General features: G+C 38.8%; 1 protein-coding gene across 1 annotated transcript; it reads right to left on the bottom strand.

Annotated features, from left to right (window-relative positions):
• Positions 1-1,708: 1,708 nt before the first annotated feature.
• On the bottom strand, positions 1,709-11,451 carry LOC106154227 (UDP-glucuronosyltransferase 2A3-like). Its single transcript, XM_013528519.2, has 2 exons — positions 10,366-11,451; positions 1,709-1,771 (listed from the first exon to the last, which is right to left on the bottom strand). Exons 1-2 carry the CDS (start codon positions 11,449-11,451, stop codon positions 1,709-1,711), a joined length of 1,149 nt encoding a protein of 382 aa, XP_013383973.2.
• Positions 11,452-14,896: the final 3,445 nt, after the last annotated feature.

Raw genomic sequence — 14,896 nt, 5'->3', positions numbered from 1 at the left:
AATACTACTTACCTTCATCTTACTAACTTACTCCCATGGTTAGTGGCTAAGGAGACATATTGGCTTGTTGTAGTGAACCATCTTGCAGTTGTGGCTTAGGACTTTTTGATGCTGGGGTTTGGTCTTTATCTGATGGGAATCCATTACCATGTGAAGGCAGCCTGTCTCAGAAATATCTCTAAGGGTTGACTAATGCCATCATCTTCATATCCTTGAAAGAGAAATAAAGGAAATTAGTTCCGGTCTCCCTACACCATGTAACCTCGACCAAATACTACTTACCTTCATCTTACTTACTTACTCCCATGGTTAGTGGCTAAGGAAACATATTGGCTTGTCCTAGTGAACCATTTGACAGATGTGGCTTAGGACTTCATGCTGGGGTTTGGTCTTTATCTGATGGGAATCCATTACCATGTGAAGGCAGCCTGTTTCACAAATGTGGCTGAGGGTTGCTTACTGCCATCATCTTCATATCCTTGAAAAAGAAATCAATGGAAATTAGTTCCTGTCTCCATAAACCCTGTAACCTCAACCCAATACTACTTACCTTCATCTTACTTACTTACTCCCATGGTTAGTGGCTAAGGAGACGTATTGGCTTGTCGTAGTGAACCATCTTGCAGTTGTGGCTTAGGACTTGTTGATGCTGGGGTTTGGTCTTTATCTGATGGGAACCCATCTGGCAGCCTGTCTCAGAAATATCTCTAAGGGTTGACTAATGCCATCATCTTCATATCCTTGAAAGAGAAATCAAGGGAAATTAGTTCCCATCTGCCTACAGCCTGTGACCTCAACACAATAAGTGAGTACTTACCTCCATCTTACTTACTTACTCCCATGGTCAGTGGCTAAGGAGACGTATTGGCTTGTTCTAGTGAACCATCTGGCGGATATGGCTTAGGACTTGTTGATGCTGGGGTTTGGTCTTTATCTGATGGGAATCCATTACCATGTGAAGGCAGCCTGTCTCTGAAATATCTCTAAGGGTTGACTAATGCCATCATCTTCATATCCTTGAAAGAGAAATAAAGGAAATTAGTTCCAGTCTACCTGCACCCTGTAACCTCAACCCAATACTACTAACCTTCATCTTACTTACTTACTCCCATGGTCAGTGGCTAAGGAGACGTATTGGCTTGTTCTAGTGAACCATCTGGCGGATGTGGGTTGGGACTTGTTGATGCTGGGGTTTGGTCTTTATTTGATGGGAATCCCTTACCATGTGAAGGCAGCCTGTTTCACAAATGTGGCTGAGGGTTGCTTACTGCCATCATCTTCATTTCCTTGAAAAAGAAATCAAAGGAAATTAGTTCCTGTCTCCCTACACCCTGTAACAACAACCCAAATACTACTTACCTTCATCTTACTTACTTACTCCCATGGTTAGTGGCTGAGGAGATGTATTGGCTTGTCCTAGTGAACTATCTGGCGGGTGTGGCTTAGGATTTGTTGATGCTGGGGTTTGGTCTTTATCTGATGGGAAACCATTACCATGTGAAGGCAGCCTGTCTCAGAAATGTGTCTAAGGGTTGACTAATGCCATCATCTTCATATCCTTGAAAGAGAAATCAAAGGAAATTAGTTCCGGTCTCCCTACACCCTGTAACCTCAACCCAATACTACTGAGTACTTACCTTTATTTTACTTACTTACCCCCATGGTCAGTGGCTAAGGAGACGTATTGCCTAATTATATCTTCATGTGGTCAGTGGTCAGTGGCTTGGTTAGTTATCACCTGGGGAAAGCGGTTGTTGTCTTCCTCTGAACTCTGTGAAATGATAGAAAAAGGAGAAAGTGAGAAGTTACCATGTTAATGAAACGTTATGTATCAAATCCTATCCTAGTAGTGTATGTTGTCTGCTTCTCGGACCTGAAATAAAGATGAAAACTGACATACATGGAAATAAATGCAAATGAAAAAACATCCAACGCATAGTGCCCATCAGACTAAGTAGAGAAATCCAACAACACGAGAAAAGTGTGTCGTGAACAGACAGGCGCAGCGTTTTGTTTCAAGCAATAAGGACAATAAAGCAAGGCCTGGAGACATGGGAAACAAGGTGTCAGAAATCAGAAATGAAAAGATAGACAGCTAGTGGGAAATAGCGTCACTAGCACATCTCCAGTAACTTGGACCTTGTTCCATTTCCGATGACGATGAATCCTGCGAAGGTTATTTGACGACCAGGTAAAGTGCGTTTTGCTGATTGAAGATTTACCGGAGCGAAGAGTCTGCGCAGAAACGCGGTAAAAACGTAGTATTCCGTCCCCTGCGCGAGTAAGGGAATCGGCGTAGGGTTATCGTGGATTTTGAAGACGGCTCCTCGAAGAAATGCACGTTGATTTTCGCGTCCTTTGTTCATTTTTAGAGTGCAACGCAAAATGTCCTCCTTGTTGGTCTAACCGCTGTTGAGTGAGCACAAGTTCATAATTACCCGCTCTATTATTTTAATCGGAAACTGTCGCTTGGGGGTGCTGCTGTCGTGAACATGTCAATTTGAATGCAGGGGTGTCGTATGAGAGTGAGACTTAAATTCCGTTACTTTATTTTATGTACACCTACGATTAAAATATGTACATCGTTTTTTATCTTAATAATCTTTTTGATTAAAAGAACGATAAATTTACATTTTCTTCGAAGGAAAGCAGTTATGTAATAATGAATTTTGAGGCAAGAAACCATGCATAGCCCTTCCCCCTAAAATTATAATTGGCACAACGTGTCATTGCTTTTGTTGACATGATGTCAACCTAGAGTTTAGTAACAATGCCCCAGGCCATTGGATATACTTGTCGGCGTTCATTCGAACAATTATCATTCCTTGCGCTGATTCACATTTGTGGCACAGAAATGGCAAAAAATAAAACGAGAGAAAAATAGGTTTTTATAAAGTTATAATCTCGAAAACCTATCATTTGATATTTATTTTCTCAACTATCCATATCTTGAGCCTGAACAAGGTGAACAACGGAACCAAACAGTAGTGTAGCACGTGAACAATACAGTATATGATTACTCAAAATGCGAGGAACCAAATGACAGGCCTACCCAACTACCAGACTCGGCACCTAAGGATCCTGAATTAACCGGTATATCGGACCACACTACCCGTTTTCAAGGTGTGTGTCAGATCGCATTTCGGAGTATCAGCCAGAACACCGACAGGATGAGCCCTGGCATGCTCGGCTGTCACTTTGATTGGATAGTAAACGATTGTCGTAAAATCGCTATATGATTTTAAAACCGGGCGCATAAATTTGAAAGCCACCTAGATGAACCTAAGACTGCCACATTAATCTAATACAATGCAAAAAAGCCCTATCAAAAGTGGTTAAAACATTCAAACCGAATGTCGTAAAGTCCCCATAATCCCCCTATAGAGACAATAAAATAGAGTACTCTAAAGTAAGAGTAGCCTACAGTTTCAGGTTGTTCAGCCGAGCGTGGATGAGCCCGCAGTCGTGCTACAAAATTTATTCTGGGGTATGATACTCCGAAATGCGATCTGACACACACCTTGAAAACGGGTAGCGTGATCCGATATACCGGTTAATTCAGGATCCTTAGGTGCCGAGTCTGGTAGTTGGGTAGGCCTGAAATGATGGCTAAGTGCCGGCGAATTTTGAAGCCTAATGCATGCATGCAAAAGCTTTTTTCTTTCACATTCCCTTACGGCTGCCTCGAACCTTGCTTATACTCATGTATGTCGTCTTTTGCCTCTGATACAAGTTGTCTGACTTGCATTTTTTTCACTGCTTTTGGCATATACGGCCGCCCTTTCCAGCTTGTCAATTTTTCTTGATGTCTGTTTGTTTCTCAATTAATTAATTCCGTTTTATGTATATCGCATGAACATTTTGGCTCATTCTTGAATGCCACCGTATGCTTGTAATGCTTTATTATTTACAATTTTGTATTCAAATTAGGAAATTTGCTTATCCAGTGCCGCAGTCAACTTCTAAATATGAAAATAAAAGGATTCAGTACTGCACTGATCTCCTGTACAGCATATTACAGACGCTATGATAACAGTAATCATGACAATCTATAATTTTAAATCACATGCCATTAGCACTCGTTTTTACGTTTTTTTTTTAAATTAAATTTACTGTAGTGCCAGAGTAGCCCCCCCCCCCCCTACATGTAAATTATATATAATTTAATACTACAATGCACCGGTACACGCGCTTGAATCGGATTCAGCAAACAAGTTACCCCCCTGTCGATCACTGCCAATTGTGTTTTAATCTTAATGGCGCTAAATAATAAGTGGAAAACGCCCCCTCCCAACGGCAACCATAAATCATGAGAAAAAAGATGTAACTGTTTACTGCGTTTTGGAGATGTCTCGGTGATGTTACAGAGTAGGCGGACCCTTGGGGTGCATTCCCAGAGATTTAGATCGATCCAGAGATTAAGATTTAGATCGACCTAACTCCCTGGGGGTTCACGCTAAATTGCAGTCAGCCGATCGCGCACCATAGTTAATTACCCCCTTACAGCTTTTAGTAGGCGGGACAGACGCTTAAGCCGGCTAAGCTGACAGTAATCTAGAGAGACTCCCCACAGGGATAGATCGATCTAAAATCTATGGAAATGGGGTCCAAGTCAACTGGACATTGATTGTACCAACGCGTGATGCTATCAGCATATCATATATAAGCCCATGCCTGGCATAAGACGGAATAGAATATTTTCAGTTCAGCCGATCGCCTGCAAAACGTGTACTTTCAGTTTAAGGGCTTATACATTGAAAAGGTGCGTACTAAAACCGATTTGCAAATTTTCTTGTTACAGTAAACTTTAACAATTCAACATGAGGAACACGAATGACTAAACCCCTTGTATTACTATAACGTTTTGGTATTTAATTAGCAAAAGTGAATTAAATATAGATTTGGTACGGAGTTGGACATGTGCGGATGGATCAAGAACAAGCGCAGTGTTTTCTTGTGAGCAGTCGTTTGTAGACTTTTTGGGAAAAATGTATGTTTGATTTTGAACCGATTTTTTCAGGGTACTATCTTTGCTGTGCAAGACCCTATAGTATAACTTTCGACCGCTGCTCTTCGACACATTGAGAAAAGACTAGTTATATGCGGTGCTGCGGGTTAGCAACGTAGTGCATTGTCATCACCCATGAACGCTGCATGACAAAGATGAATGCTGAAAATAATACAGAGGACTTCGAAAACTTTTCAACGAAAAGCCCACAAGTGAATAACGCAGCGAACGCTTTTACCACGCAAAGCACGGTTGTTTTCTTTTGTTTGGCTGCAGTTGCTTTTTTTGAAAATGTAGTCTCCGTTTTAGCGTTGTTACACATGCGGAAACCATGGAAAAAGTATCAATGGGCGCTAATGAATATTGCAGTTTCGGACTTGGGTGTCACGATGATGCTAGTAGCATATTTGGCAACAAAAATGTCACAGATATTTGACACTGTAAGTACCTCAGTGCAGCCATGTTTGTCGGGAGTTTTCGCCACTTTTCTTAATATAATGACCATGACTGCATTTCTGTCAACAGGAATCATATTGTTTGACCAGTTTATTGCAATTGCAAAGCCGTATCGCTACGAAACCATATTGACAAAGAAGCGCTTTGGAATTCTTATCTTACTCCAGTATGCATTTGCCCTTTGTTTTGAAATTATTTTTGACAGCATTGAGGTAATAATGGCTGACCAATTTCCAGACTGTGCCGAGTTTTTCATGCAGCGAGTTACACATGAAGCGAAAAGCATTGCCTTTAATATAACGAACGGTTTTACGCTTTTGGTTACAGCTGTGTTATATATTCGACTTTATATCGTCGTGCGCCAAAGCATGAAAACGTCGGCTGCATTAGATCCTCATCGTAAATCGGAGAAGAAAACAACTATCACGCTTGGATTGTTGTTGTCAGCCTTAATACTTTTTTGGACACCAGGTATTGCCAATATAGCCATCATTCACGCGATGGAGAAATTAGAAAAAGGATCGGAGACAGAGTATATTTTATTCATTGCAGTGCGCATCAACAGCATGTGTCTTTTGCTCAATTTTTTCCTGGATCCAATCATCTACGGAGCGCGTTTTAAAGAGGTTCGTCGTGGTTATAGGATTCTTTTTCGATGTTGTCAGCGTGGATCACGTAATGGCAGTAACATGGAGAACCAATGTTTTGGTCTCACGAACACCACAACAGCAACATCCGTCACCTGTATCAGCAGTCTTTCCGAAAAAGAGCAGGAGACACAAAAGAAATGAGGTCTCTTTTTCATGACATTTCACACTGTCTTAGAATGCACCTGCAGAGAATAACTCAATGGGCTTAAAGGACGGATGCTCTCATCATGAGTGCAGTTGAAAAAACAACTTTGAAATGCACTTGTTTTATTCTCTTTTGCTTTCGAAATAAATCGTGCTATCACGTAGGTATATTTATTGTTTTATTTCATAAAAAAAAGTTCGAAATCGTTCTGAAATTAAATATACCATATGCGTTTGAAACTCTCCCAAAGTGATATTTTCCGTGTACCTAACGTATGAATGGCATGCCATAGTAACCTGCAAAGATAATTACCTTTCCTAAAAAAAGCTTAACTATATTTCCTTCTTAAATATTAAAGGAGGCATGGTGGTCTTAACAACACGGGAAAATTTAGAGCGAAATTATTTAATTAAAAAGGGAATAACAAGTTCAGGGACGGGTCGAGCAATGGTTGGATGATGGTTTGAGAAAATCGCTTCTTTTTTGAGGAAAGATCGATTTGACGGGAAAATTCAAGATGGGAAACCGATACCTGTGTGTCCATTCACACCCAAACCCAATATAGAGGTGCATTTCACATGTTGAAGTGTCCAAAAATAAAATTGAATGAATTGAAAGTTGTATTCAATTTTTTAAAACATATGTGTATAGAACAAAAATCCACGACTGTCTCAATTTTGGGTTTGCGTGTAGAGCGTATTATTCTAATGTATGTTGCAGTCGACAAGTTCATGCAAGCTTGGGCATAATAATGAAGTCACCGCATACTATCCAATTAACAGATGAACGACCTTATACTATCAACATCAGCGATAGCTGCCCAAGCCTTTCGTTGAAAACGTTAGGAAAAAATCTATCGCAAACCCATAATACCATACCAACCATGTGAACTCTTGGCCTTTTGTATTTTCAAATCACGGTCCTCAACAAATGAGTCGCTACAAACAGACAGTACGCGGTAGTTTTAATATCCTTCATTTGATATAATTTCATTTTTCATAAAGCCTTCACATTCAACAACACATCTCTACCTCATAATTTTGAATATTTTAAAAGAGCAGTCAACACACAAGCGGGCAAGGAAAAGTAACACACTCAATAAACACAGTTTGCCTGAAAACTGGTTACATTGAGACGGACCTTTTTTTTTTTTTTTTGCACACGCTTTTCAGAACTGACACAGATCGTCTAAAATCGTTTGTACTGTTGTTCCATTAACTCATCGGCTTTATTATTTATATCTCGTCTCGAACCATTATCTCATCGGGTTTTAATTCATATCTCGTCTCGAACAAAACCATTGATCACAGTTTAACAATGGCTTGGTCTATTTCGCTATGGTGTACTCATACGCAAATTTTCCTTTGGGATTATTGTATTCATTTGCGTTTTGCTATGCAATACCCTATGTTTATTATTCATGGTAATTGATTTCAGAATATAACACCAATTTCGACAATGGTCAGATAATGAAATTAAATCCGACGCAAGGACATCCCCACGTGATAAATGACTCTCGTTGACGCAAATAGTAGCATCAGTGAATGAATGAAATCCTCGCGTAGGAGACCAGTGCACACCATTATACCATTATCTTAGAATCTGTGCCGAAGCACGGAACTACAACTGATCTGTCATTGTCACCCAAGTTCCCATTAATTTCCCCATTTAAACCGACGCAACGCAATATTGTATTCTCAGAGCAATTAGATTCTCATAATGGTACAGAGAATTTCTTGCATCTTCAAACAAGGAATAGTTCAAGGTTTTAACAGTTTTTATCTTGAAAAAGAAAAAAAGCAGTATTTAAAAAATAAAATGCATAAACAATTCGCTAAGTTGACCTCACGGGATTGGTGACAGTGATAAATTGTACCGTCCTGACAGAAATCTTTTTTTTTTTTTGCTTGTAAAAACTGAAGTGATTTCAATACCTCCAATGCAGCCACTCACATTTATGTCAATCATTATTCAAAGCATACTTTTATAAAACCTTGAATTCATGTTGAAAAAGAAAAGAGTAGATGGTTTTTGTTATAAGACCTCTCAGCTTCAATCGTTTTCTTATCAACCCCCTACTAAACAATCAGAGAGAAATACCAGAACTTACAAAAATTAAAAACATAAAATTCTTTAAGTTGACCTCACGGGATTGGTAACAGTGATAAATTGTACCGTCCTGGCAGAAATCGTTTTCTTATATTATCAACCCCCAAACAACTAGAGGATCAGAGAGGCGATACCGCCTCCGGACATTGCACCACCAGCTGGAGTAAGCGCATTCCTACGGAAAACAAAAAGAAAACTTGCTAATGGTTTTGTCCGGACCCGTATCGTACGGCGCCGCCGGCTCTGCAGGGTGGCGTTGGATACAAGTCAGCATTACCGCTTCTCCTCCTAGACCGTAAAGACCTGCGTCCCCATCTCTTGGATTTAGGTCACATATAATCTCAACTTGAACCCACCCTAATGTACGTTTTACCTCTTATGGTAATCAAATTCAGTTATCAGAAATCATATCTAGCAGTATAAAAAATATCCCATTGAGCACTCTAAGACTCGAACCCGTATAGCAGTGTTCGATACAGCAGAGTTACCACGCCGCATAAGCTTCGTTAATTGGTATGCCTTCGATCAAATGGAAACTTTCTACCTTGTCACGCAGTGGGCCAGTTTGGCTCTACATGTTTACATCTGCAATTACAATTGATAGTAAGGGTGCCGTACAAATGTATTTCAGCCAGCACAACGCCAGTCCCCGAACATGGTCTTATCATCAAAGTTGAAGTTCACGATATACTCGCGGCCTTGTTTGAAAAGCCGACACGGAGCGTTCCTAGATAGTATTTTCTATGACTTTGTTTTATGCTTAGATTTAGTTTGGTGGGAATCTTTACAAGACGTTCAAACATGTCAAAGCAATTGCGACGATGCTAATTTTGTGAAAAACATAGGCACTATTTGGCAAAAAAAAACTGGAAAGAAGATAGTCTTCCATTTTTGTCTGCTGAACGCTGTTTACAGGTGTCATAAAAGGGGCAGACCCAGGATTTACAGAGGGGGGTCTGTTTTTTACGGATGACAGGTCCCGGATTCGAGGCCGACTCTCGGCCCACTTGTTGTGGGGTTCGAGACCCGTTGAAGGACCCCATTAAACATGTATTTTGGTGTTTTTGGAGGGCAAACGGTGCCATTTCGAACAGTTAAAAACAAGGGTCAATTTTAGGGTCACGATTAGATTGCCAGTATACGAGTTCCTATTCTAGTTCAAAAGTAGTTATAGGTGTATCTCTGTTAATTTTGGGGTTATTTCACATTTCAATTTCATCCCTGAATATTGCGACGTTTTACTTTCTGAAATACCGCAACTCGTACACCGTATGGAAAACAAAATAAAAACGGACACCATGTCCAGTGTTGCGCTTGAGAAGCTTGACCACATATTAAACACAAACACACAACGCGGGCTTAGAAAGTTTATTGGTTGATTACTTAATTATACTACATTAAAGTAAAACCAAAAACAATTCTTTAAAGTTCAGAGCCGCGTAGCGGTCTTATGATAACTCAATGCAAAGAGGCAAAAATCTCCATAATAACATTATTGTTAATTTTTCATATGATATATCCCAGTCATCAAAGTTCCAAATGTAAATTTTCTGTCAAAATATCTTTAGAATAAAATTACTCTATATTGTGAATAAAGGCAAAAGCTTTCTAAATTAGGCTGCTTTTGATTTTACATTTTTACTAGTGAAATATTTCAGTATGGTTTTCATAAGTTTCCACAAAACTACCGCAAGAAGAATATAAGCAGAAATGGCCAAACAACTCACTGCCACTTTGTAAGCAATGACATCCAGTAGAAAATACTGATACCAGTTTAGACTATAAGCTGCTTGGGAATGAAAGTGAAGAGGTCCATTGTGACGCATGGTGTAGTTGAGCCAGAATAAGAATTCTTCCTGTCCGGACATAGGAGTGTCTTGCAAAATTGTTGAAATTTTCTCTGCATTTTCTTTGTAGGATTTTTCATTCAAGACCTTTCCAATGGCATTTTCTAAGTTAGTTTCAGTAAGTGTTAGATAATCAAGGGACACCCCAACTTTAACACGGTCTGTCAATTTTCTGGCATTTTGGGGCTGATCCCAAAAGAGAGGAATGGCCACCACGGGCACTGCATGGTACAGTGTCTCCCACATGCTGCTTACTCCACAGTGGGTGATGAACAGTTTCGTGGCTGGGTGGTCAAGAAGATCATTCTGTGGAAACCACTTTACCAGATATGTGTTGCTGCCTAGTGACTTTGGAGCTTTTCCATCATGGCGCCAAATTACTTTCTGGGAAAGCTTAGCAAAAACTCTGGCAAACATTTCTGCCTTTTCCTCCTCCAAATGTGGGACAATAGTTCCAAAGCTTAGTAGAATAACCCCATGAGTAGCATCTGTAACAATGTCATTGAAAAACTTGGGCAGAGGTTTTGCTGGTGTCCAGAGGAGTCCAGAGATAGGTTTCACATGGGGCATGACTGGTCTGGGATAATCTAAGGCAAAATGGGCATTTGCAGCAATCATAAGAGAGACCCTCTCAAATGCATGCTTCATGTGTGGGATATTTTCCTTTGGAAGGTACTTAAGTCTTAGGCCTTCTATATAGTCCATCTTATCCTCGAGCCAGCTTCGAATACTTTGGTCCACTTCATAATTGTGCAACCGTTCCCAAAAGTTCATATGGTCAGAGAGTCCAGAAGGAATGTTAGGCATGAATGAATAAAACATTGGTTGATGAAAAACATACCAGAGGTTCCAAAAGCCTTGATTCCAGTAACCAACTGATGGCACTTTCAAATACTCATTAAGAAGAGTACCTGCTGCTATATTTAAAGGATCAAATAAAAAAAGGGAAAAGTTTGAGTTTCTGAACTGCATCAAAATATCGTTATCACTGAACAGTGTATGGCACAGTAAGTAATCAAGGTCGTCCAATTCTTTTAGAACAATAACTGGGTCACGTTCAATGATGTCAAAAGCAGTCTGAAGATCCATCACACCACCTTTGTTAAATTCTGTATCATCAATGTGAAATCTGATCAATTTCACATCACCTAGGTCATGCTTTGGTTTATAATGGTCTGCAACCAACATGGTAATCTCGTGCCCATGGTCTCGCAGCAAGATTGCAATCTTTTCCATATTGAATGTTCTTGAATTGAATATGTGGGTAAGTGGAAAAACTAATATCTTTGCACCCTCAGAAACATTTGCCAAAATAGGCAACCACAGTAAATAAAATGCAAGCATTTTAAAAGTTGTCCTGCTTAAGTGAGACAAATCTTATCAAACAGTGCATAATCTTTAAAAGTTCACAGCTTTATATTGAAACAACTTTATCTATTATACGGTAATGCCCCATGACTTCCATTCAGAAGAAATTAACTAAAACTAGACAGCTAAGCTGACAAACATACAGACATCATACAGCAAACAAGGCAGTAAAGCTTTCAAATGTTCAGACATTATGAAGGAAATAGTACACATAGCAATGTTTTGGCCAATTTTGATGTACTATTACATAATGCTTTAAAATAGCATAATCACTCTTACCCTCTTACATTATGTGCTACAGCTAGGTAACATGGATATTGAAAAACTAGCAGGTGATTCAATTCCATGCAATATTAAAGTCACTGAAAATGCCAATGTAAAAAATAAAAATTTCACACACAAAAAAAGCAGAATAATTACTGTAGGTGTACACTGATAATGCTGATTTTCGAAAGCAACCTGCCGCTTTACCATACAAAGCCAATGAGTAAATTTAGTGTAAAGCCAAAATACGTTTTGGCAGTTATGGGGTGAACATACCCAAAATTGTGCAAAAAAAAAAAAAAAAAAAATAATAATAATAATAAATAAATAAATAATAAAATAAATAAAATAATAATAATAAATAAAATAAAATAAATAAAAAATAATAATCACCTTGAATGTAAAGCAATTACATTGATTTTTGAAAGCAACCTGCCTTTTTACCAAACAAAGCCACTTAGTGAATTAAAAAATTAAAATAAAAAATACGGTTTCTAAGATAACAGAGCTGCGCTGAGGTACTTTGCCTGAGCACTCTGAGATAATTGGAGCTCTGAAGTAAGTATCTAGTGTTTTGTTTCCAGGTTTGTTTTTCAAAAATGAAACTGGCAACCAGAAACTAGTGCCTGTTTTCAAAAACAATCTTGGTAACCAGATACTAGTGTCATTGTTTTAACCAATTTGGCAACCTGCAACTAGCGTTGTTTTTCAAAAATGATTCTGGATTCTAGAGAGACGGCCTGCACTGAACATCTACCATGACCAAGTAAGCTCCACCACAGAAGAAGATGACTGCCAATGGGTGTTTACGGTGCATAGGAATTAAGAAAGCATTCACATCGAGAAGAGCTGAGGTCTAGTAAGGCCGAAACCTAAATATGGCGGACCTACATGAAGGACGCATAATCCTTTAATGGTCTCTCAATGACATTTATTGTTTCCCAGCCCAAGCCAACTGTACTGACCATTATCTTGCACCTTTGGCCACACAGACAGCGCTCAGGTAAAGGTATGCTAGGGCAACATTGCTGACTGTTAGATTTTTATGAACCCAAAAATAGCCTGATGGCCGACTTATCGAAATACATGAAATCAAAATTGTGAAAAAATGTTACTGGTTGAGTTTCATGCTCCAAAAAAACCTTCAGACAACTGATTTTAAGATTGTTCGAAGTTTACCTACTCTTTGAAATTTATTGCACATTACCATAAGTTTTATGGGGAGAGTGAGTGTGTCTGTAACCTAATTTTACCAAGTGTAAAAGATAAAGGTCACTGACAGAAGTTAGAATTGATAAGAGATAAAAAAGGTATACAGTCTGAGTCGTAAAGCACTAGCCCATGGCAACTGCCCAACTTAAGCAGCACTGGGCTGGTAAAAAAGGTTTAATTTTACAAAGCATCGGCCTAAATGGGCTAATCATAATTTGAGCCTATTTTAACACTCGGCATAATGTCAAAAATATTAATCAGCAATATTCTTTTTCCCGAATTCTTAATCGACTCACCAATCGCATGTGGCATGGTAACATTTATATTGCACGGCATAATTGTGCACATAAATACTTAATATAATATTACTGCAATGCACCATGTTGATTACCAACATTTGTATATCCACGTTTGTGAGAAATTTTACATCTTCTGTTTCCATTATATTTACTTAAGCACATGAAGCACAGAGACCAGGATAGCACAAAAATTCATGCGTTAGCACTCCTATTGACGATTCTGATATGTATTGGCTGTACTTTTCATTTTTCAAATAACAATTTCAAAGTCACAGTTAGAGACCATTCCCACAGATATTTGGATCGATCTCCCTGGGCAGTCTCACTAAATTGCTGTCAACTTACCCCTATTAAAGCTGTTGGGGGGTAATTATCTTTATCCCCTAGCTGATTCGTTAGGTGAGACATTAATAAGCCGGTTACATGAAAATGCATACAAGTGGCAATTTGCCCCTAATTCTGAATGGACTGGTTGTTTTTTGTAGGAGCACTACACAATTAAATCACTGCATATTACACAAAGCAGCGGTGCAACAGACATTTAAGTCAGATAATTGGTAGCGACACACCTGTCTTTACACTTCTCCATTCACGTCTTACATGAGATTCGAGTTTTATGAAAAAAGGAAGCATTTTTACCTAGGGATACCTTTGAAATTGAAAAACTCCATATAAGTCTGTACTTTTCGATATAGCACAACTTCTAAACTGGTATGAAAAAAAAAAAAAAAAAAACTGACATCACCAGTACTAGGCTTGACAAGCTCGACAAAATGCAAGAAAGATCTCTAGCACGTACAGTTCAATAATTAGTTTCAGTTTGGGCATCTTATGGCTGCTTCTCCTGTGAAAATGCACCGAATGACCCCAAACTCCTAAAGATGAAAGGAGTCCCTTATTGAAACCCCTCGCTATAATATGAGAGCTAAAGTCTGTGTACTTTGGAAAATTGGCACAAATACTTTTTTGCAGAAAATTCCGCACGAGACTAAAACCATGAGTACCCCAGCGTACATGCCAGTGGTACACGTTCTAATAAGCTGTTCTAACTTGTGCTCTATTAACCGAATATTATCTGCCCAATGAGCAAAATCAAAAGGCAGTCGTTTACTCTATACCTAACCACATGCGTCCTATCATAATTTTAACAAAAAAAGCACACAAAACAAAAGGATAAGAACAGTGCACAGAAAATAAACAATCTCTGTTTGCCTTTCAAATTATTTTTTATTACTCAGTTTGCATTTCTGCTCCCCCCCCCCCAAAAAAAAAAAAAAAAAAGCTCATTATGTGCAAATGATTACCATGGATTCTTGAAGTTTTCTTGTCAATGAATACCATTTGGATTAACTGGTCAATTACTAATGCAAAAATTGAAAATAAAATCATACAAGTTAAGCAAAAATAAAAGTGGCATCAATTGGCCAAATATCATTGAACCCATACAACTTTTTAATCATGGGAATGGAGGAGGTATGAATGCATGAAAATTACCTGCCATAATTGATATTAGACATGTTGAATAAAAATGTACAAGA

This window comes from Lingula anatina, chromosome 2, assembly GCF_051362555.1.
Source record: "Lingula anatina isolate TDL-2025a chromosome 2, LinAna3.0, whole genome shotgun sequence".
In the NCBI taxonomy this organism is placed as follows: Eukaryota; Metazoa; Brachiopoda; class Lingulata; order Lingulida; family Lingulidae; genus Lingula; species Lingula anatina.
Note: the sequence above shows the minus strand (reverse complement) of the source record. Positions and strands in the feature narration are given on the sequence as shown.